General features: G+C 44.4%; 1 protein-coding gene across 1 annotated transcript; it reads right to left on the bottom strand.

Moving 5' to 3' along the window:
- Positions 1-1,329: 1,329 nt before the first annotated feature.
- Positions 1,330-2,157, bottom strand: LOC137313868 (probable G-protein coupled receptor 139). Its single transcript, XM_067979606.1, has one exon. The coding sequence runs from the start codon at positions 2,155-2,157 to the stop codon at positions 1,330-1,332; it is 828 nt and encodes a 275-aa protein (XP_067835707.1).
- Positions 2,158-21,404: the final 19,247 nt, after the last annotated feature.

The raw sequence follows: 21,404 nt of genomic DNA, 5'->3' as shown, positions 1-21,404 counted from the left end.
AATCGGACCCTTTCTCCTCTCCTCAGTCTGACCATAGAGAGATAGGACATTTAGGACCGAAATCAGAAAGCACTTTTTCTGACAAAGGATAGTGGAAATTTATAACTCACTTGCCCTCATATGCTGTGGGTCATTGAAATTTCAGGACTGAGATTGATCGTTTTTTGTTGGTTAAAGAAGATGGAGCAAAGGCGGGTAAATGAAGTTGAGGTACGGATCAACCACAATCTAATTGAATGGTAGAATAGGCTTCAGGGGCTGAATGGCCTATTCCTGTTCCCTCGGTTCATCACCTGCCTTTTCTTTGCGCAGTGAGTTGTTATGATCTGGAATGCCGTACCTGAAAGGGTGGTGGAAGTAAATTCAACAATAACTTTCAAATGGGAATTGGATACAAACTTAAAGAGGAAATATTGACAGGGCAATAGGGAAAGATCAGGGGAGTGGGACTAATAGGATACCACGTTCAAAGAGCAAGTACAGGCACGATGGACCCAATGGCCTCCTTCTTGCGATGCAGTACTATGATAATATGATACTGTGATTAAGGACAAAGAAGGCGTCTTCTTGTGGAGATGGAGAGCATGCCTAATGTGCTGGATGAGTTCCTAGCATCTGTCTTCACAAAAGAAGAGAGTGAAGTTAATATCACGGTCTAGGAGGAGGGAGTAGAGATATTGTATGAAATAAACATAGAAAGAATGGAGGTGCTAAATAGGTTGGCATCATTGAAAGTTAACAAGTCACCCGGTTCAGATGGGATGCATCCTAGGTTGGGAGGCAAGCAATTCTAAAGATAAAAGAAGCTTCGACCACTTTCTTTCAATCCTCCTTGGATATGGGAGTGGTACCAGAGGACTGGAGGATTTCAAATGTTAAATCCTTTGAATAGAGAAGATTAAGGGGAGATCGAAAAGAGGTATTCAAAGTAATGAGGGGATTTGAACGAGCCAATCGGGAGAAATAATTTCCTCTTGCAAGTGGTTCGGTAACCAAAGGTCCTCGATTTCAAATAATTGGCAACAGACTTAAAGCGGAAATGAGGAGACATTTTTTATCAAACAGAGGGTTGTTAATATCTGGAATTCGCGACCTGAAAGGGTGGTGGAAGCAGATTGCGTAGGAACTCTCAAAAGGCAACCAGACATGTACAAGGAGAACTGCAGTTACCTTCATCAGGTTTTATTTTACTTTATTTTATTTTATTTTGTAACATTGCACGACATCTCCCATTTTTTCAGATTACCAGATAAGACTTTCTAATGCAGACAATGATTTGAAATTTGACTTTAGTCATGAGAAGAATCTTTGGTTTGACTTATTTTTTTTTCATTTTTTTAACAATCTGAGAATCAGTGACCAGGGAGATTTGAGTAGAGCTATCAGTTCTTCTCTGAATTTCCTCTGGGTAGCTGCATAAATACACGTATTTGTGCAGGAACTCAAATACATGAGCAGATATCCGCTTTCAGTGGCGATATATCCAGGGTTTGAGTAATCACCTTGGTAATCAAAGGTTTTTGACAGCCGAGTGGTTGCAAAACACACGACAGCTGTCAGCCACAAGAGTACAAAACTGCCCGATATAGTGAAGAGTAAAATGATGGATTTCCTTCGGTTCTCCATCTCTGGATCACTCTGATTCTTACTGCTGTGACCCCGGAGTTCCCTGCGGGCTCTATTGGACACTAAAATTCGTCTCACGGTCAATGAGTTAAAAAGTACCATGAAACTGAAGGGGAGCAATGGGATTGACAGAGCCTGGAGCCAGTTGTATGCGGCCCATGTGGGTAATGTGAAAACTTCCAGCTTTGGCCGGCAACCCCACTGCACATTGTTAATTATTCGTTCAGGTTCATATGAAAAAAACATAGGAACGCCCTTTGAATAGGCGAGGACAGAGGCCGCTACAGTAATGACGGTCGCGGTTCTCTTGGTGCAATACTTCGCTTTAAACCCTTGAAAAAAGATCGCCACAAATCGATCAAACGAGAAAGAGACTGTAAACCACACCGACATATAGAGGCTGGCAAAATTAATGTAATATATGAACTTACAACAGACAGTGTAGGAAAGGAATGAATATGGAAAGTTATCATTGAATATCCGGCAGACTATTACGTTAAAGAAGATGACCAGGAGATCTGCTGTTGCCATCGCCAACATGTAGACAGAGACACATTTGGAAAGGCCACAATTTCCTTGGGAGAGAATCACAATTGTCACTACGTTTGCTGTCAGAAAGAGAGAGAAGAGGAAAGTTACTGGGGACACGCACACGGAATCTCACTACATTCACATTTGTTGCTCCCTACGGTGATGCACACGGGCTCCTTTTTAACGGAGAGCATTAGTGAGAATGTTAAAAGGAAATAAAACATTACACAGAAAAAATATAGGAATAGAAATCACTGGTCCGAGATTTACAAAAAGTGTCAGTTAACGGGGAGCAACGGAGAATGAGGATTGGTGGAGGGAGGCGATTGAACTTGTTGATTTTAGAAAGTCAATAAATAGACTCATTCTCTGTCATCCATCCAGACATATATTTCGGTGTAGCGTTGAGCGCTGATCTCACACCGCCATGAAGGTTTCAAAAACGTATTTCACCCACCGAATTTTGTCAGTTATGCCCTGAATTGCTGCTATTGATTTTTCTATCCACTCTGGCTCGGCGATGGTTAATCCTTGGGTGGTAATGACCAAAATCTACCCCGTAATATGCCAGAGGACGCCGCAGGGTTTTCAGAGCAGCGCCTGGAGGAACCCGTGAAGTTTGTTTGCAGCAGGAGGCATCTCTCTGAGCCGCATTATCTGTAGTTCAAAAAAATGTTTCTCAAATTATCTTTCAAAGTCACCTATGAGGTGGAGATGTCTGTAATCCGAGTAATACCCACATGAAGCAGAGTGATGAAAGAATCACAGAATCATAAATTTGTACAGCACAGAGAAGGAGGCCATTCGGCCCATCGTGCCGGTTCGTAACGTAATCGGTGCAAAGGAACCAAGCATCGCAATCTTTAGTGAGCTGCTCACTGTGCAATGGAAGGGGGTAACTCGCCCTCCTGCAGTCAAGTGAGGAAATGAGGGCGCCCATTGCCTACGATATAATGGCCAGAATAGCGTCTTGCCTGCTGCCTGGAGGTTTAGCGCTGATATTTACTACTTTATCACAGCGCCTCTGTGATTTTACAATGAGAATATTATCGGGAATTTGCAACATTATCAAATCGGCACCGAAACAGTCTCAGTCAACAGAAATTAAACAATAGGATACATTGACTTACCGGGAACACCAAAAGATGCGAGAACAGGGTAGAAAATATATTTTATCTGGAGAATTGCTGCCTGTACCATTTTCAGATGAGCAGGTGAATTCTTCCAGCTTTACGGTTCAGATTGAAGCATATCTGAGATCAGTAACTGATCCCCCTTTATAGACCAAATAGTGCCCCGGTGAGAAAAACAGGTTGCACAAAATTGACGTTAGTTCCAGTCACTTAACAAATAAGGGGAGATCTTCCGCTTCAGCTAACGCACCCGGGAGTGTCAATCGGGAAATAATGTACTTCAGTTCTTGAAATTCCGTCCATTAAATTTAATGAACGGAAAATAACTCCTGCGATCCCGATGGGTCCTTATATTAATTCAATGACATATTCCCTCAACTATTACACAATTACAATTGTTTTGTACTGTGACGGCGGCCGGTGGTGATCCGCATCTAACACGACTGGTGATGACACTCATCTAACATTGCTGGGTGTGGCTCCACACTGACATCATTGGAGTCGACGCTTCTCCATCATTACTTTTGGTAATCCTACTCTGACATTAATTGTGGTGAAACTACCCTAAAATTACTGGTGGTGACCCTACTCGAACATTACTGATGGTGATTCTACTCTAACATGACTGGTGACGACCAACTCCAACATTACTGGTGGTGATTCTACTCGAACATCACTGGCGGTGACCCTACTCTAATATCACTGGTGGTGACCCTACTATAACATTACTGGTGGTGATTCTACTCTAACATCACTAGTGGTAACTCTACTCTCATATTACTGGTGGTGACCATTCACTAAGATGACTGCTGGTGACACTAATCTAACATTACTGGTGGTGATTTTACTCTAACATTACTGGTATTGACGCAACTCTAACATTACGGGTGGTGATCCTACTATAACATTACTGGTGATGCTTCCATGAAACCATGAGTTCTGGTGGTTCTACTCCATTATTACTGGTGGTGATTCTACTCTAACATTAATGGTGGTGACCCTACTCTAACATTACTGGTGGTGACCCTGCTCTAGCGTGACTGCAGGTTATACTACTCTAACTTCACTGGTGGTGATTCTAATCTAACATTACTGGTGGTGATTCTAATCTAATATCACTGGTGGAGATTCTCCTCACGCATTACTGTTGGTGACCCTACTCTAACATTACTGGTGGTGATCCTGCTCTAACATTAAATGTGGTCACCCTACTCTAACATTAATGGTGGTGACCCTACTCTAACATTACTGGTGGTGATCCTACTCTAACATTACTGGTGGTGACCCTACTCTAACATTACTGGTGGTGATCCTGCTCGAACATTAATGGTGGTGATCCTACTGTAATATTACTGATGGTGACCCTACTCTAACATTACTGGTGGTGATCCGACTCTAAACTTCCTGGTGGTGACTGCACTTTAACATTACCGGTGGTCACTCTGCTCGAACATTAGAGTTTGTAAATCGACTCACTCATTACTGGTGGTGACCCGACTCTACCATTACTGGTGCTGAACCCACTCTAACATTAATGTTGGTGATTCTGCTCTCACATTATTGGTCGTGGATCTACTCTAACATTGCTGGTTGTGAACCTACTCTAACGCTACTGGTTGTGATCCGACTCTTACATTACTGGTGATGGTTCTAGTCTGACATTACTGGTGGTGATTTTCATAGAATCATAGATCATATCATAGAATCATAGAATCATAGAAGTTACAACGTGGAAACAGGCCCTTCGGCCCAAAATGTCCATGTCGCCCAGTTTATACCACTAAGCTAGTCCCAATTGCCTGCACTTGGCCCATATCCCTCTATACCCATCTTACCCATGTAACTGTCCAAATGCTTTTTAAAAGACAAAATTGTACCCGCCTCTACTACTGCCTCTGCCAGCTCGTTCCAGACAATCACCATCCTTTGAGTGAAAAAATTGCCCTTCTGGATCATTTTGTATCTCTCCCCTCTCACCTTAAATCTATGACCCCTCGTAAAAGACTCCCCTACATTTGGGAAAAGATTTTGACCAAGTACCTTATCTATGCCCCTCATTATTTTATAGACTTCTATAAGATCACCCCTTAACCTCCTACTCTCCAGGGAAAAAAGTCCCAGTCTGTCGAACCTCTCCCCATAATTCAAACCATCAAGTCCCGGTAGCATCCTAGTAAATCTTTTCTGCACTCTTTCTAGTTTAATAATATCCGTTCTATAATAGGGTGACCAGAACTGTACACAGTACTCCAAGAGTGGCCTCACCAATGCCCTGTACAACTTCAACAAGACATCCCAACTCCTGCATTCAATGTTCTGACCAATGAAACCAAGCATGCCGAATGCCTTCTTCACCGCCCTATCCACCTGTGACTCCACTTTCAAGGAGCTATGAACCTGTACTCCTGGAGCTCTTTGTGCTATAACTCTCCCCAACGTCCTACCATTAACGGAGTAGGTCATGGCCCGATTCGATCGACCAAAATGCATCACCTCACATTTATCTAAATTAAACTCCATCTGCCATTCATCGGCCCACTGGCCCAATTTATCAAGATCCCGTTGCAATCCTAGACAACCTTCTTCACTGTCGACAATGCCACCAACCTTGGTTTCATCTGCAAACTTACTAACCATGCCTCCTAAATTCTCATCCAAATCATTAATATAAATAACAAATAACAGCGGACCCAGCACCGATCCCTGAGGCACACCGCTGGTCACAGGCATCCAGTTTGAAATACAACCCTCTACAACCACCCTCTGTCTTCTGTCGTCAAGCCGATTTTGTATCCAATTGGCTACCTCACCTTGGATCCCATGAGATTTAACCTGATGTAACAACCTACCATGCGGTACCTTGTCAAAGGCTTTGCTGAAGTCCATGTAGACCACGTCTATTGCACAGCACTCATCTATCTTCTTGGTTACCACTTCAAATAACTCAATCAAATTCGTGAGACATGATTTTCCTCTCACAAAACCATGCTGTCTGTTCCTAATTAGTCCCTGCCTCTCCAAATGCCTGTAGATCCTTTCCCTCAGAATACCCTCTAACAACTTATCCACTACAGATGTCAGGCTCACCGCTCTGTAGTTCCCAGGCTTTTCCCTGCCGCCCTTCTTAAACAAAGGCACAACATTTGCTCCCCTCCAATCTTCAGGCACCTCACCTGAAGCGGTGGATGTTTCAAATATCTCTGCTAGGGGACCCGCAATTTCCTCGCTAACCTCGCATAACGTCCTGGGATACATTTCATCAGGTCCCGGAGATTTATCTACCTTGATGCGCGTTAAGACTTCCAGCACCTCCCTCTCTGTAATATGTACACTCCTCAAGACATCACTATTTATTTCCCCAAGTTCCCTAACATCCATGCCTTTCTCAACCGTAAATACCGATGTGAAATATTCATTCAGGATCGCACCCATCTCTTGTGGTTCCTCACATAGATGACCTTGTTGATCCTCAAGAGGCCCGACTCTCTCCCGAGTTACTCTTTTGCCCTTTATGCATTTGTAGAAGCTCTTAAAATTCTCCTTTGCCTTATCTGCCAAAACAATCTCATGTCCCCTTTTTGCACTCCTGATTTCTCTCTTAACTCTACTCCGGCAATCTCTATACTCTTCAAGGGATCCACTTGACCCCAGCTGCCTATGCATGTCATATGCCTCCTTCTTCTTTTTGACTATGGCCTCAATCTCCCGAGTCATCCAAGGTTCCCTACTTCTACCAGCCTTGCCCTTCACTTTATAAGGAATGTGCTTACCCTGAACCCTGGTTAACACACTTTTGAAAGCCTCCCACTTACCAGACGTCCCTTTGCCTGCCAACAGACTCTCCCAATCAACTTCTGAAATTTCCTGTCTAATACCAGCAAAATTGGCCTTTCCCCAATTTAGAATTTTAACTTTTGGGCCAGACCTATCCTTCTCCATAGCTATCTTAAAACTAATGGAATTATGATCACTGGTCCAAAAGAGATCCCTCACTAACACTTCTGTCACCTGCCCTTCCTTATTTCCCAAGAGGAGGTCAAGTTTTGCCCCCTCTCTAGTCGGGCCATCCACATACTGAATGAGAAATTCCTCCTGAATACACTCAACAAATTTCTCTCCATCCAAGCCCCTAATGCTATGGCTGTCCCAGTTAATGTTGGGAAAGTTAAAGTCCCCTACTATTACCACCCTATTTTTCTTGCAGCTGTCTGTAATCTCCTTACATATTTGCTCCTCAATTTCCCGTTTACTATTTGGGGGTCTGTAGTACAATCCTATCAAAGTGATCTCTCCCTTCTTATTTTTCAGTTCTACCCATATAGACTCAGTGGGCGAACCCTCGGATATATCCTCTCTCACTACTGCCGTGATGTTCTCCCTAATCAAGAACGCAACTCCCCCTCCTCTCTTACCTCCTGCTCTATCTATCATATAGCATCTGTACCCTGGAACATTGAGCTGCCAGTCCCGCCCCTCGCTTAGCCATGTTTCAGTAATAGCTATAACATCCCAGTCCAATGTACCCATCCATGCCCTGAGTTCATCTGCCTTGCCCATCAGACTTCTTGCATTGAAATAAATGCTGTTTAATCTAGACTTCCCTTGGTCCTTGCCCTGCTTTCTCAGACCATCTGTCCGGTCATGTTCTGTACTCTCTCCCTTACTGCCTTTTGTTTCTGTCACCATTTTATTTCCCACTGACTTCCTGCATCGGTTCCCATCCCCCTGCCACATTTGTTTAAACCCTCCCCAACAGCACTCGCAAACACAACCCCGAGGACATTGGTTCCAGTCCTGCCCAGATGCAGACCGTCCAATTTGTACTGGTCCCACCTACCCCAGAACTGGTTCCAATGGCCCAGGAATTTGAATCCCTCCCTCTTGCACCATCTCTCAAGCCACGTATTCATCCTAGCTATCCTGTCATTCCTACTCTGACTAGCCCGTGGAACTGGTAGCAATCCTGAGATTACTGCCCTTGAGGTCCTACTCTTTAGTTTAACTCCTAACTCCTTAAATTCAGCTTGTAGGACCTCATCCTGTTTTTTACCTATATCGTTGGTGCCTATATGCACCACGACAACTGGCTGTTCACCCTCCCCCTCCAGAATGTCCTACAGCCGCTCTGAGACATCCTTGACCTTTGCACCAGTGAGGCAACATACCATCCTGGAGTCTCGGTTGCGTCCGCAGAAACGCCTGTCTATTGCCCTTACAATTGAGTCCAGTATCACTATAGCTCTGCCACTCTTTTTCCTTCCCTCCTGTGCAGCAGAGCCAACCACGGTGCCATGAACCTGGCCAATGCCACCTTCCCCTGGTGAGCCATCTCCCCCAACAGTATGGAAAATCGTATACCTGTTTTGGAGGGAGATGACCGCAGGGGACCCCTGCACTGCCTTCCTACTCTTCCTCTGTCTGTTGGTCACCCATTCACTATCTCCCTCAGTCATTTTTATCTGCGATGTGACCAACTCACTGAACGTGCTATCCACGACTTTCTCAGCATCGCGGATGCTCCAAAGTGAGTCCATCCGCAGCTCCAGAGCCTTCAAGCGGTCAAACATTAGCTGCAGCTGGACACACTTCCCGCAGGCGAAGGAATCAGGGATACAGGAAGAATCCCTGAATTCCCACATCCCACAAGAGGAACATGACACGGCTCTGTGATCTCCTGCCATGACTTAACTCTTAAGTTAGCTTAACAACAACTACAATGTCAAGAGAAAAAAAAGGAAAGAAAAACTACTTGCCACTCCCTTTTCGGAGTTTACTCCTTTAAATTGTTCTTAATTTCGAGACTGTTAACTATACTAGGGACCTTGATTTACTAAAAAAAAACGCTACTTCCTGTAAGACCTGCAGACATTCCCTTTCTTTTCACTTTAGTTACTGTCGACAAGTAGAAATACTCATCTGAACCTACTCACCAATCAGGTGCCTCCCCTGTGTCGCGTCCGGATCTGATTCCTGACGTCACTTCGAACTCGGTCGCAGCTCCCTCCGCTCCTCTCAGCTGTTCTCAGCGCTCTGAAATCCCGCCTTTTATCGGACGCTCCCTCCGCTCCGATCCTCTCAGCTGTTCTCAGCGCTCTGAAATCCCGCCTTTTATCGGACGCTCCCTCCGCTCCGCTCGGCTCCTCTCAGCTAGTTTTACTCTAACATTACTGGTGGTGATCCGACACTTATATTACTGTTGATGGTTGTAGTCTAACATTACTGGTTGTGATTCTACTCTAACATTACTGGTGTGACCATATTCTAACATTACTGGTGGTGATTCTAATCTAACATTACTGGTGTGATTCTAATCTAATATTGCTGATGGTGGTTCTTCTCTGACATTACTGGTGGTGAATCTACTCTAACATTACTGGTGGTGATTGTACTTTAACATTACTGGTGGTCACTCGGCTCTAACATTAGTGTATGTAAAACTACTCACTCATTACTGGTGGTGACCCGACTCTAACATTACGAGTGGTGACCCGACTCTCACATTACTGGTGGTGATTCTACTCTCACATTATTGGTCGTGGTTCTACTCTAACATTAATGGTTGTGATTCTACTCTCGCATTAATGGTGGTGATTCTACCCTCACATTATTTGTCGTGGTTCTACTCTAACATTACCTGTTGTGAACCTACTCTAACGTTACTGGTTGTGATCCTACTCTTACATTACTGGTGATGGTTCTAGTCTAACATTACTGGTGGTGATTTTAGTCTAACATTACTGGTGGTGACTCTGCTCGAAAATTATTGGTGGTGATCCGACTCTTAGATTCCTGGTGATGGTTGTGGTCTAACATTACTGGTTGTGATTCTACTCTCACATTACTGGTGGTGACCATTCTCTCACATTAATGGTGGTGATTTTACTGTCACATTACTGGTCGTGATTCTACTCTAACATTACTGGTGGTGATTCGACTCCAACATTACTGGTGGTGACCCTACTCCAGCATTGCTGCTGATGACACTGCTCTAAAATTACTGATGATGATTCTACTCTCACATTACTGGTGGTGACCCCACTTTAACATTACTTGTGGTGACCCCACTCTAACATTACTGGTGGTGACCTTATTCTAACGTTACTGGTGGCTATGATGTGGAGATGCCGGTGATGGACTGGGGTGGACAAACGTAAGGAATCTTACAACACCAGGTCATAGTCCAACAGTTTTATTTGAAAATCACAAGCTTTCAGATGCTTTCTCCTTCGTCAGGTGAGTGTGTGATTCCTTGAAGGTTACCGCATATACAGTCAGAGAACAATGCCTGGTGATTACAAATAATCTTTCCAACTGCCCGTTGTCAAGCCAATCAGACAGAGAGACAGTACATTTTGGACGACTGAATATACAAACGGTCCGAACCAAATGACAGAGAGAGAGAGAGAGCGATCCAAATGGAAGAGAAAGAGAGAGAATGACCAGTTGTATTAAAAACAGGTCAATCTTTTTTCGCTGGTGGGGTTATGTGTAGCGTGGCATGAACCCAAGATCCCGGTTGAATTAGTCCTCATGGGTGCGGAACTTGGCGATCAATTTGTGCTCGACGATTTTGCGTTGTCGTGATTCTCGAAGGCCGCCTTGGAGAACGCTTACCCGAAGATCGGAGGTTGAATGTACTTGACTGCTGAATTTTCCCCGACTCCCTGGGAGGGAACCCTCCTGTCTGCCGATTGTTGCGCGGTGTCCGTTCATCCATTGTCGCAGTGTCTGCATGGTCTCGCCAATGTGCCATGCTCCGGGGCATCCTTTCCTGCAACGTATGAGGTGGACACCTTGGGCCGAGTCACAGGAGTATGAACCATGTACCTGGTGGGTGGTGTCCTCTCGTGTGATGGTGGTATCCGTGTCGATGATCTGGCATGTCTTGCAGAGGTTGCCGTGGCAGGGTTGTGTGGTGTGGTGGGCGCTGTTCTCCTGAATGCTGGGTAATTTGCTGCGAACGATGGTCTGTTTGAGGTTGGGTGGCTGTTTTAAGGCGAGTCGTGGAGGTGTGGGGATGGACGTAGCGAGGTGTTCGTCGTCATCGATGACATGTTGAAGGCTGCGTGTAACATGGCGTAGTTTCTCCGCTCCGGGGAAGTACTTGACGACGAAGGTTACTTTGTTGGTTGCATTCTATGTTTGTCATCTGAGGAGGTCGATACGATTTTTCGCTGTGGACCGTCGGAGCTTTCATCGATGACGACGAACACCTCGCTAAGGCCATCCCCAGGCCTCCACTCCTCGACTTCAAACAGTCACCCAACCTCAAACAGACCATGGTTCGCAGCAAGTTACCCACCTTTCAGGAGAACAGCGTCCACGACACCACACAACCCTGCAACGGCAATTTCTGCAAGACATGGCAGATCATCGACACAGATACCACCATCACACGAGAGGTCACCACCCACCAGGTACATGGTTCATACTCCTGTAACTCGGCCCAAGTTGTCCACCTCATACGTTGCAGGAAAGGATGTCCCAGAGCATGGTACATTGGCGAGACCATGCAGACGCTGCGACAATGGATGAATGGACACCGCGCAACAATCGCCAGACAGGAGGGTTCCCTCCCAGGGAGTCGGGGAACACTTCAGCGGTCAAGGACATTCAGCCACCGATCTTCGAGTAAGCGTTCTCCAAGGTGGCCTTCGAGACACACGACAACGCAAAATCGTCGAGCACAAATTGATAGCCAAGTTCCGCACCCATGAGGACGGCCTCAACCGGGATCTTGGGTTCATGTCACGCTACAAGTAAGCCAAAAAACGAAAATAGAGTTATCTGTTTTTAATACAACTGGTCATTCTCTCTCTTTATCTTCCTTTCGGATGTTTATCTCTCTCTCTCTGTGGGTTCGGACGGTTTGTATATTTTGTAGTCCTGTATGTATTGTCTTTCTCTCTGATTGCCTTGACAACGGGCAGTTGGAAAGATTATCTGTAATCACCTGGCATTGTTCTCTGTCTATTTATGCAGTAACCTTCATGGAAACACACACTCACCTGGCGAAGGAGAAAGCCTCCGAGAAGCTTGTGATTTTCAAATAAAACTGTGGGACTATAACCTGGTGTTGTAAGATTCCATACATTACTGGTGGTGATTTTACTCTCACATTACAGGTGTTAATTCTACTCTCACACTACTGGTGGTGATGCTACACTAACATTGCTGGTGGTGACCCTGCACTGACATTGCTGGTGGTGACCCTACACTGACATTGCTGGTGGTGACCCTGCACTGACATTGCTGGTGGTGACCCTACACTGACATTGCTGGTGGTGACCCTACACTGACATAGCTGGTGGTGACCCTACACTGACATAGCTGGTGGTGACCCGACACTGACATTGCTGGTGGTGACCCTACACTGACATAGCTGGTGGTGACCCTACACTGACATTGCTGGTGGTGACCCTACACTAACATTGCTGGTGGTGACCCTACTCTGACATTGCTGGTGGTGACCCAACACTGACATAGCTGGTGGTGACCCTACACTGACATTGCTGGTGGTGACCCTACACTGACATAGCTGGTGGTGACCCTACACTGACATAGCTGGTGGTGACCCTACACTGACATAGCTGGTGGTGACCCTGCACTGACATTGCTGGTGGTGACCCTACACTGACATTGCTGGTGGTGACCCTACACTAACATTGCTGGTGGTGACCCTACACTAACATTGCTGGTGGTGACCCTACACTGACATTGCTGGTGGTGACCCTACACTAACATTGCTGGTGGTGACCCTACACTGACATTGCTGGTGGTGACCCTACACTGACATTGCTGGTGGTGACGCTACACTAACATTGCTGGTGGTGACCCTACACTAACATTGCTGGTGGTGACCCTACACTAACATTGCTGGTGGTGACCCTACACTAACATTGCTGGTGGTGACCCTACACTGACATTGCTGGTGGTGACCCTACACTGACATTGCTGGTGGTGACCCTACACTAACATTGCTGGTGGTGACCCTACACTGACATTGCTGGTGGTGACCCTACACTGACATTGCTGGTGGTGACCCTACACTAACATTGCTGGTGGTGACCCTACACTGACATTGCTGGTGGTGACCCTACACTGACATTGCTGGTGGTGACCCTACACTAACATTGCTGGTGGTGACCCTACACTAACATTGCTGGTGTTGACCCTACACTAACATTGCTGGTGGTGACAATATTCAAACTTTACTGGTCGTGGCACTCGTCTCACATTACTGGTGGTGAAACTTCTCCAACGTTATACATGGTGGCCCGATTGTAACGTTAATTGTGGTGCGCCTATCTCAAATTATTCTTGCGGCCACTGTTCTTAACATTACTGACGGTAAATCTACCTTGCCATTACTCACGGTGACCCTACACTGACATTAATTGTGCTGACCATACTGTAAAATCATTGGAGGTGATGATATACTTACCGGTGGTCACCCTACTCAAAAAATCCTGCCGCTCTCCCGAGTCTAACATTACTGGTGCTGAACCTTCTCCAACATTTTTGACGGTAGTCCGATTCGAATCTTATTTGTGGGGGCTCCAAACTAAAATTATTGCTGGTGAACAACTTCGAACATCACTGGTGGCGACAATACTCTAACATTAATGGTGGTGTCCCTACTCTGACATTACTGATGGTGATCCTGCTACAACATTACCGATGGTGACCTTAATCCAACATTTTAATTGGTGACGCTACTCTATCATTATTGATAGTTACCCTACTCTAACATAACTGGGGGTTACCCTACTCTAACATTACGGACAACTTGCAGACAACTCACTTCTCGATGTGCCGAGTACCTGAAGGCAAACAATGGCAGAGTTAAAGTGGTTTGCTCTCTGATGCTGACACCTTGTGAGGTGGTGAATTTTGCCACGAAGAATAAGGAGGTCACATACGGCTTGGATAACTAATGTGGGAGAGATGCTAGGGATCTCAGGGTACAGCTACACAAATCACCAAAAGTTGCGACTCAAGTTAGTAAGGCCATAACAAAGGCAGACCAAGCACTGGGGCTCAATTGGAACGGGATATGAATTCAAAAGCAGAGAAGTTGTGTTGAACTTGTTTAGAAGCTTGGTGAGACTTTATTTGGATTATTGTGCACATTTTTGGTATCCATGTTATAAAATGGTTACAGAGGCATTGAAGAATGTGCTAAAACGATTCACAGGGATGATACCAGAACGGTGAAGATTTACTTATCAGTAAAGGCTTAACGGGGCGGGGCTCTTTTCGCTAGAAAATAGAAGGCTAAGTGGTGAATTGATGGAGGTCTTTAGATAATGAAAGGTTTTGATCTTTAAGACAGAGGGAAAAAGTTCCCAACTTGTGGGGCAGTCCAAATATAGGGGCCATAAATATAATATAGTCACCAATAAGTTCAATCAGGAATTCGGGAGAAACACTTTACTCAGAGAGTGGTGAAAATGTGAAACTCGCAGCCACATGGAGTAGTTGAGGCGATTAGTATTGATGCCTTTATGGGGAAGCTGGTTAAACAAATGAGGGATAAAGGAATAGAAGGATATGGTGTTAGAGTGAGATGAAGTAAGGTAGAAGCAAGCGCGTGTGGAGCATTGTGTTGGGCCGAATGGAATTAAAATTCTCGAGAGATATGGTAGCTTATCGAATGCCTTTTGAAAATCAAATGGAGATTACCTCCAATGTATGACCCTTCCCGATTCTCTCTGTTACTTCTTTAAAGCATTTAACAAGGTTGGCCAAGCATGACCGTCCCTTTTGAAATCGGTGCTGACGACCCGTTATTAATTTTCGATTCAGGGTGTTTTTCTATTATATCTTTGAGTAAAAATGCTATTATCTTTCCTTCCACTGATCTTAAGCCATCTGGTCTCTTGTTCCATGAATCACCAAGTACAGATATCTCAATAAAATATTACTTAATCATCGAAAATGACGGTTCATCTGGTGATGTATGCGATCAGAGCCCATATTGCCGTCGCCAATCTGATCCTGCTTTCCATTCACTTGCGGATTTGGAGCACACGCATTTTCCGCCCTTCTGCAAGTGTCTGCTATATTTCGCATATTACTTTGGCTGTAAGCACAGAATTGAAATCTCAATATGGACTAACAGTTGCAAATCCGGAAAAAAAGTCCCTTTGCATGTGTTCGAGCCTTTTTTTTACATCGAAATACATTGAATGTACAGCACAGAAACCGGGCATTCGGCCTAACAGATGTGTGTCGGTGTTTAGGCTCCACACCAGCCTTCTCCCACCCATCTTCATCTAACCCGATCGGCAAATCCTCCTAATCACTTCTTCCTCACGTGTTTATGCAGCTTACCCGAAAATGCATCTATGCTAATCGTCCCACCATTCCTTGTGGTAGCTCGTTCCACAATCTCACCATTCTCTGGGTAAAGTAGTTTCACCTGAATACTTCATTGCATTTATCAATGACTATCTTATATTTATGGCCCTTAGTTTGTATTATGTAACTATCACCCATCCAACGACCTTTGCCGAAGAAACAAAAAAAATGTATTTTATAACTATCACCCACTCACTGGATTTTGCTGGAGAAATAATCAATTTGTATTATGTAACTATCCTCCATTCGCTGCATTTTGTTGTAATAATAATCAATTTGAATTATGTAACTATCCTCCACTGACTGCACCTTTGCTGGAGAAATGACCCTGCTTTTATCGGAAGAAGTTGTTCTGGTTTCAGTTTTGAGTTCTATTTGCTATAGTTTGTAGAAATTCTTTTTAAGTTGACACTCTAGACTTTTGCTGCAGTGCGCTGTTTAAACAAACACTGTTTGCTCAGTAAATAGATGTTGTTTGCTGTAAAATACACTCTTTGCTGTGAGTCATGCGTAATTCCCGCCCCACCTCCAACTCATTGGCTGAAACAGTGATGTCAATATGGATACTCTGGATGTTTCATGCTATTCCATGCTTTTTCCGCAGTATTTGCCAAATGCGTGCCAGGTCTGGACCTCAGAAGCGCCGCCCTCGACTTTCAAAGATGGCAGAAGGCGAGCGACCTCGCTACATTGTAGCATAAGTCGTTCTGCCTGCCAAGCCTGGCAACAACACCCACTCCCCCAAAACCCACGCCACGGCTCCCCACCGCCAGCATGAAGAGGCAAACCGCCCTCAGCTATCAACAATAAGAGACGTGCCGAGCGACTTGAACAGCGTCGGATAGAGGCCAGATTGTGCAGAACGGGTCAGATTGAGATGCAGGGTTCATATTGAGGACAATGGATCAGAATGAGAAGAAGATGTCAGATTGGGCAGAAGCGTCCAGATTGATTAGAACGGGTCAGATTAAGAAGAAGGGGTTAGATTGAGGAGAAAGGGACAGATAAATGAGAAGGGGTCAGGTTGAGAAGAAGGGGTCAGATTGAGGAGAAGGGATCAGATTGAGGTTGGCGGAGACTCGTTGCAGGTTGATGGCGGTTGGAGTTCGGTATGTTTGTGATGGAATGGCCTGAGAAGTGGCCTTGGAGCTGAGGCAATTTTGTGACGGAACGTGTGTTGGCAGGGCGACTGTACATATCTAGTGTGGGGCTTGAAAGCTGTGAGCGTGAAGTGAACGGAATATAATTCCCGATCACGGCCAGTCGCAGTCGCTGTGTCTGCAATTTTTCAAAGCCTGGAAAGCTCAGTCGGTGGATTTTCAGAATATTATCATGATGGGCCAGGGTTCAAGTCCTTGTTCAAACGTTGTTGTTTTTTTTTCAATTAAAACCCCACTCAAGTTAAATTTTGACGCACCGTCATTTAACGTCAGGTATTTAAATTCTGCAGTGCAAAAAATAAATGTCTCGGAGCTTTTTATTGATTCCGTGCACAGCATCTTCCCAAGCGAGTCAGGAATGAGGGGAACGAACCGCATTCACACAAACAGTATTTTTTGGTCGGTAAAAATTGCTTTAAAAAATTTCAGCACGTCTGCTGCCCTTCCCCTCTTTCTTCATCTTTCATTCTCTGCATTTTCGATTCTCCCGGCGATTCATGATTATTTCTCATCGAGATCAAAGCAGAGCTTGTTAAAACTGGCCATCGCGCAGTCACCATTGGAGCGGAGAAGGCAGGTGATGAACAGCAGTAGGCCATCCAGACCCTCGAGCCTTTTCTGCCATTCAGTTAAATCATGGCTGATCTTTATCTCAAATCCATTTACCCGCCTATATTACACTTGCAACCGTTTATGCCATTCCCCAACTACAATCTATCGATCTCAATCCTGGACTTCGAATTGACCCCCAGCATCCACAGTCTTTTGAAGGAAACGAATTACAGATTTCCACTACCACATATCTGAACACTTCCTGCCTGATTTTGTTCTTGAATGTCCTCTCTCTCAGGGACCAGATCGAGGAGAAGGGGTCACACTGATGAGAAGTGTTCAGATTGAGGATAACGGTACATATTGAGGAGACGGGGTCAGATTGAGGATATGGGATCAGAATCAGGAAAAAAGGTCAGAGACAGAAGTGGTCAGATTCAGGAGAGATGAACAGATTGAGGTGAGGGGGTCAGATTGAGGAGGAGTGAGATTGAGGAGAACGGGTGAGATTCAGGAGACGGTGTCATTCTTATAAAACGGGGTCAGATTGAGGAGAGGGGTCAGATTGAGGAGATGGGTTAAAATTCCAGAGAAGGGGTCAGAAAACAAAAGGCATTTGATGAAGTTCCTTATCACACGTTAATCGGAAAATAGAAACATATAAGGTGAAATGGATGATGGTAACTTGGCTACGTAATTAAGGGATGGGAGACACGGAATAATGGTGAACAGATGTTTGTTTGAGAGGAGAGAAGTGTACAGAGCGGAACTTGGGGGTCGGTATTAGGACAATTGTAGTTCTTGTTATTTATAAATGACCTTGACTTATGTACAGAGGGTACAGAGTAAGGTAACCAGAATGATACCAGAGATGAGGGACTTCAGTAATGATGAGAGATTGGAGAAGCTGGGTTGTTTTCCTTCGAGTAGACAAGGTTAACGGGAGACCGAATAGAGGCTGTCAAAATTATGAGGCGTTTTGACAGGGCAAGTAGGGAGAAACTGTTTCCTCTACCAAGTTACTTGGAAACCAAAGATCACAGATTTAAAATAATTGCCTAGAAGAGCTGGAGGGGAAATGAGCAGAAATGTTTTCACACAGAGGTTTGTTCAGATCCGAAATGCAATACTTGAAAGAGTGGTGGAAGCAGATTCCATTGGAACTTCCAAATGCAATTGGACGTCAAAGAGAAGGGGGCTATTCCGCCTATCGTGTCTGTGCCTCCTCTTCGGTAGAGCTATCCAATTAACCTCACACCCCTGCTCTTTCCCCAGAGCGCTCTAACTTTTTCCCCTTCAACTATTTGTCCAATGCTTTTTTGGAAGTATTGATTGAATCTGTCTCCACCACCCCTTCAGGCAGTGCATTCCACATCATAAGAACTCGCTGCGTAAAAAAATGTTTCCTCATGATGCGTCATGTCCTTTGCAAATATCTTATATCTGTGTCCTCTGGTTCCCGACCCATCTGCCAATAGAAGCAGTTTCTCCTCATTTACTCTACCAAAGCACTTTATGATTTTGAACAATTCTATTAAATTTACCCTTAAACTTCTCTGCTCCACGGAGAACAACCCCAGCTTCTCCAGTCTCACCTGTTCGAGTGCTGCTTTTAACTCAAGATGATCAATTCCCACTCACATGCATCCCCATGAAACATGAGCAATTGAAGCTGGTCTTCCTGCTCTGGAAACAAAATTCATTAATATACTTTGAAGTTCTGATGAAAGGTTCCCCGTCAATTACAGGCCAGTCAAACGTCGATGGTCAGGGAACATTAAGAGACATGAACCCGGTAAAAATTAATTGGCACTTGGATAAATATGGGTTGATAAATGAAAGCCAGCACGGATTTGTTAAGGGAAAATCGTGTTTGAGTAACTTGACTGGTTCGTGTGATAAAGTGACTGAGAGGATTGATGTGAGCAGTGCGCTTGATGTGCCTATGGGTTTTCAAATGGAATTTCATGAAATACCACATTATAGGCTTGCTTGCGAAATTGAAGCACTTGGGATTAAATGGACAGTTGCTGCATGGATACGAAATTGGCTAAGTGAGAGAAAGCAGAGAGCAGTGGTTAATGGTTATTTTTTCAGAATGAAGGGAAATCCCCAGGGGTCGGTGTTGGGAACACTGCTCTTTGATAAAGGGGGATATAACTGGAGGTAAGCAGCCAACAGAGACGTCATGGGTTGAATTGAGAGATAGGAAATGATTTAAGACTATAGTGGGAGTTCTATATAGGGCCCCTGGTAGCAGCTCTGAAGAGCTAGATTGGATAAATGCAGAGATTAGACAAGCGTGTAAGAAAGACATAATTGTTTTAATGGGGGACTTTAACCTTCACATAGATTGGGAAAAGCAGACTAGCAACTGTCAGAAATGTAGCGAATTTCTTCAGTGTATCCGGGATAGTTTTCCACATCAGTATATCCTAGAGGCAACAAAGGGGCAAACCATACTCGATTAGTAATGAGTAATGAACCAGATTTAGTTAACATCTTAACTGTGCGTGAACATCGATCCAACAGTGATCATAACATGATCGAGTTCAATGTAATGTTTGAAAGGGTAAAAAGTGAATCAGCTGCTAAGATTCGAGTCTTGGGCAAGGCCGACTTCAATGGGATGAGACAGAGTCTGTCCTCAGTAAACTGGGCAAATCTGTTAATGGGTTAAACGACTGATGATCAGTGGGAAATGTTTAAAGAAACAGTTAACGTGATACATAATCGGTTTATACACATGAGGGGTAAAAACTCTACTTGCCAAAAAACAGCCATGGACAACTAAAGAGGTAAGGGACACTATAAAACATAAGGAAAGGGCACACAAAAAGGCAAAAAATGGCACAGATCATGGCGAATAGGAAAGATACAAAGATCAACAAAGGGTCACAAAACAGATAATTAGAGCTACAAAAAGAGAGTATGAAAAGAAACTCGCAATGGATATCAAACTCAATACAAAAAACTTCGATAGTTATATTAGGAAAAAGAGGGTGGTCAGGAGCAGTTTTGGCCCCTCAAAAACTGAAAGTGGGGATATTGTCATTGACAATGGGGAAATGGCGGACATGTTGAACAATTACTTTGCTTCAGTATTTATAGTCGAAAAAGAGGATAGCATGCCGCAAATCCCAAGAAAACTAATATTGAAACGGGGACAGGGACTCGATAAAATTAACATAAGTAAAGCAACAGTAATGAAGAAAATAATAGCACTAAAGAGCGACAAATCCCCAGGACCGGTTGGTTTCCATCCCAGGGTTTTAAAGGAAGTCGGTGAGCACATTGCGGATGCCCCAACTATAATCTTTCAAAGTTCTCTCGATTCAGGATCTTTCCCTCTGAATTGGAAAATTGCACATGTCACTCCGCTGTTTAAAGAAGGAGAGAGAGGGAAAGCGTGGAATTATAGACCAGTTCGCCTAACATCTGTTGTGGGGAAAATGCTGGAGTCTATAATTATGGATAGGGTGACTGAACACCTCGAGAATTTTCAGTTAATCAGGGAGAGCCTGCATGGATTTGTGAAAGATAGGTCGTGCCTGACAAACCTGATTGAATTTTTTGAAGATGTGGCTAAAGTAGTGGACAGGGGAATGTCAATGGATGTTATTTATATGGACTTCCAGAAGGCATTTGATAAGGTCCCGCATAAGAGACTGTTAGCTAAGATAGAAGCCCATGGAATCGAGGGAAAAGTACGGACTTGGTTAGGAAGTTGGCAGAGCGAAAGGCGACAGAGAGTAGGGATAATGGGAAGGTACTCACATTGGCAGAATGTTACTAGTGGAGTCCCGCAGAGATCTGTCTTGGGGCCTCAATTATTCACAATATTTATTAACGACTTGAATGAAGGCATAGAAAGTCTCATGTCTAATTTTGCCGATGACACAAAGATTGGTGGCATTGTAAGCAGTGTAGATGAAAACATAAAATTACAAAGCGATATTGATAGATTAGGTGAATGGGCAAAACTGTGGCAAATGGAATTACAATGTAAACAAATGTGAGGTCATCCACTTTGTATCAA

Source organism: Heptranchias perlo, unplaced genomic scaffold (assembly GCF_035084215.1).
Source record: "Heptranchias perlo isolate sHepPer1 unplaced genomic scaffold, sHepPer1.hap1 HAP1_SCAFFOLD_49, whole genome shotgun sequence".
Classification (NCBI taxonomy): Eukaryota; Metazoa; Chordata; class Chondrichthyes; order Hexanchiformes; family Hexanchidae; genus Heptranchias; species Heptranchias perlo.
The sequence above is the reverse complement of the archived record's forward strand: the minus strand, read 5'-3'. Positions and strand labels throughout refer to the sequence as shown.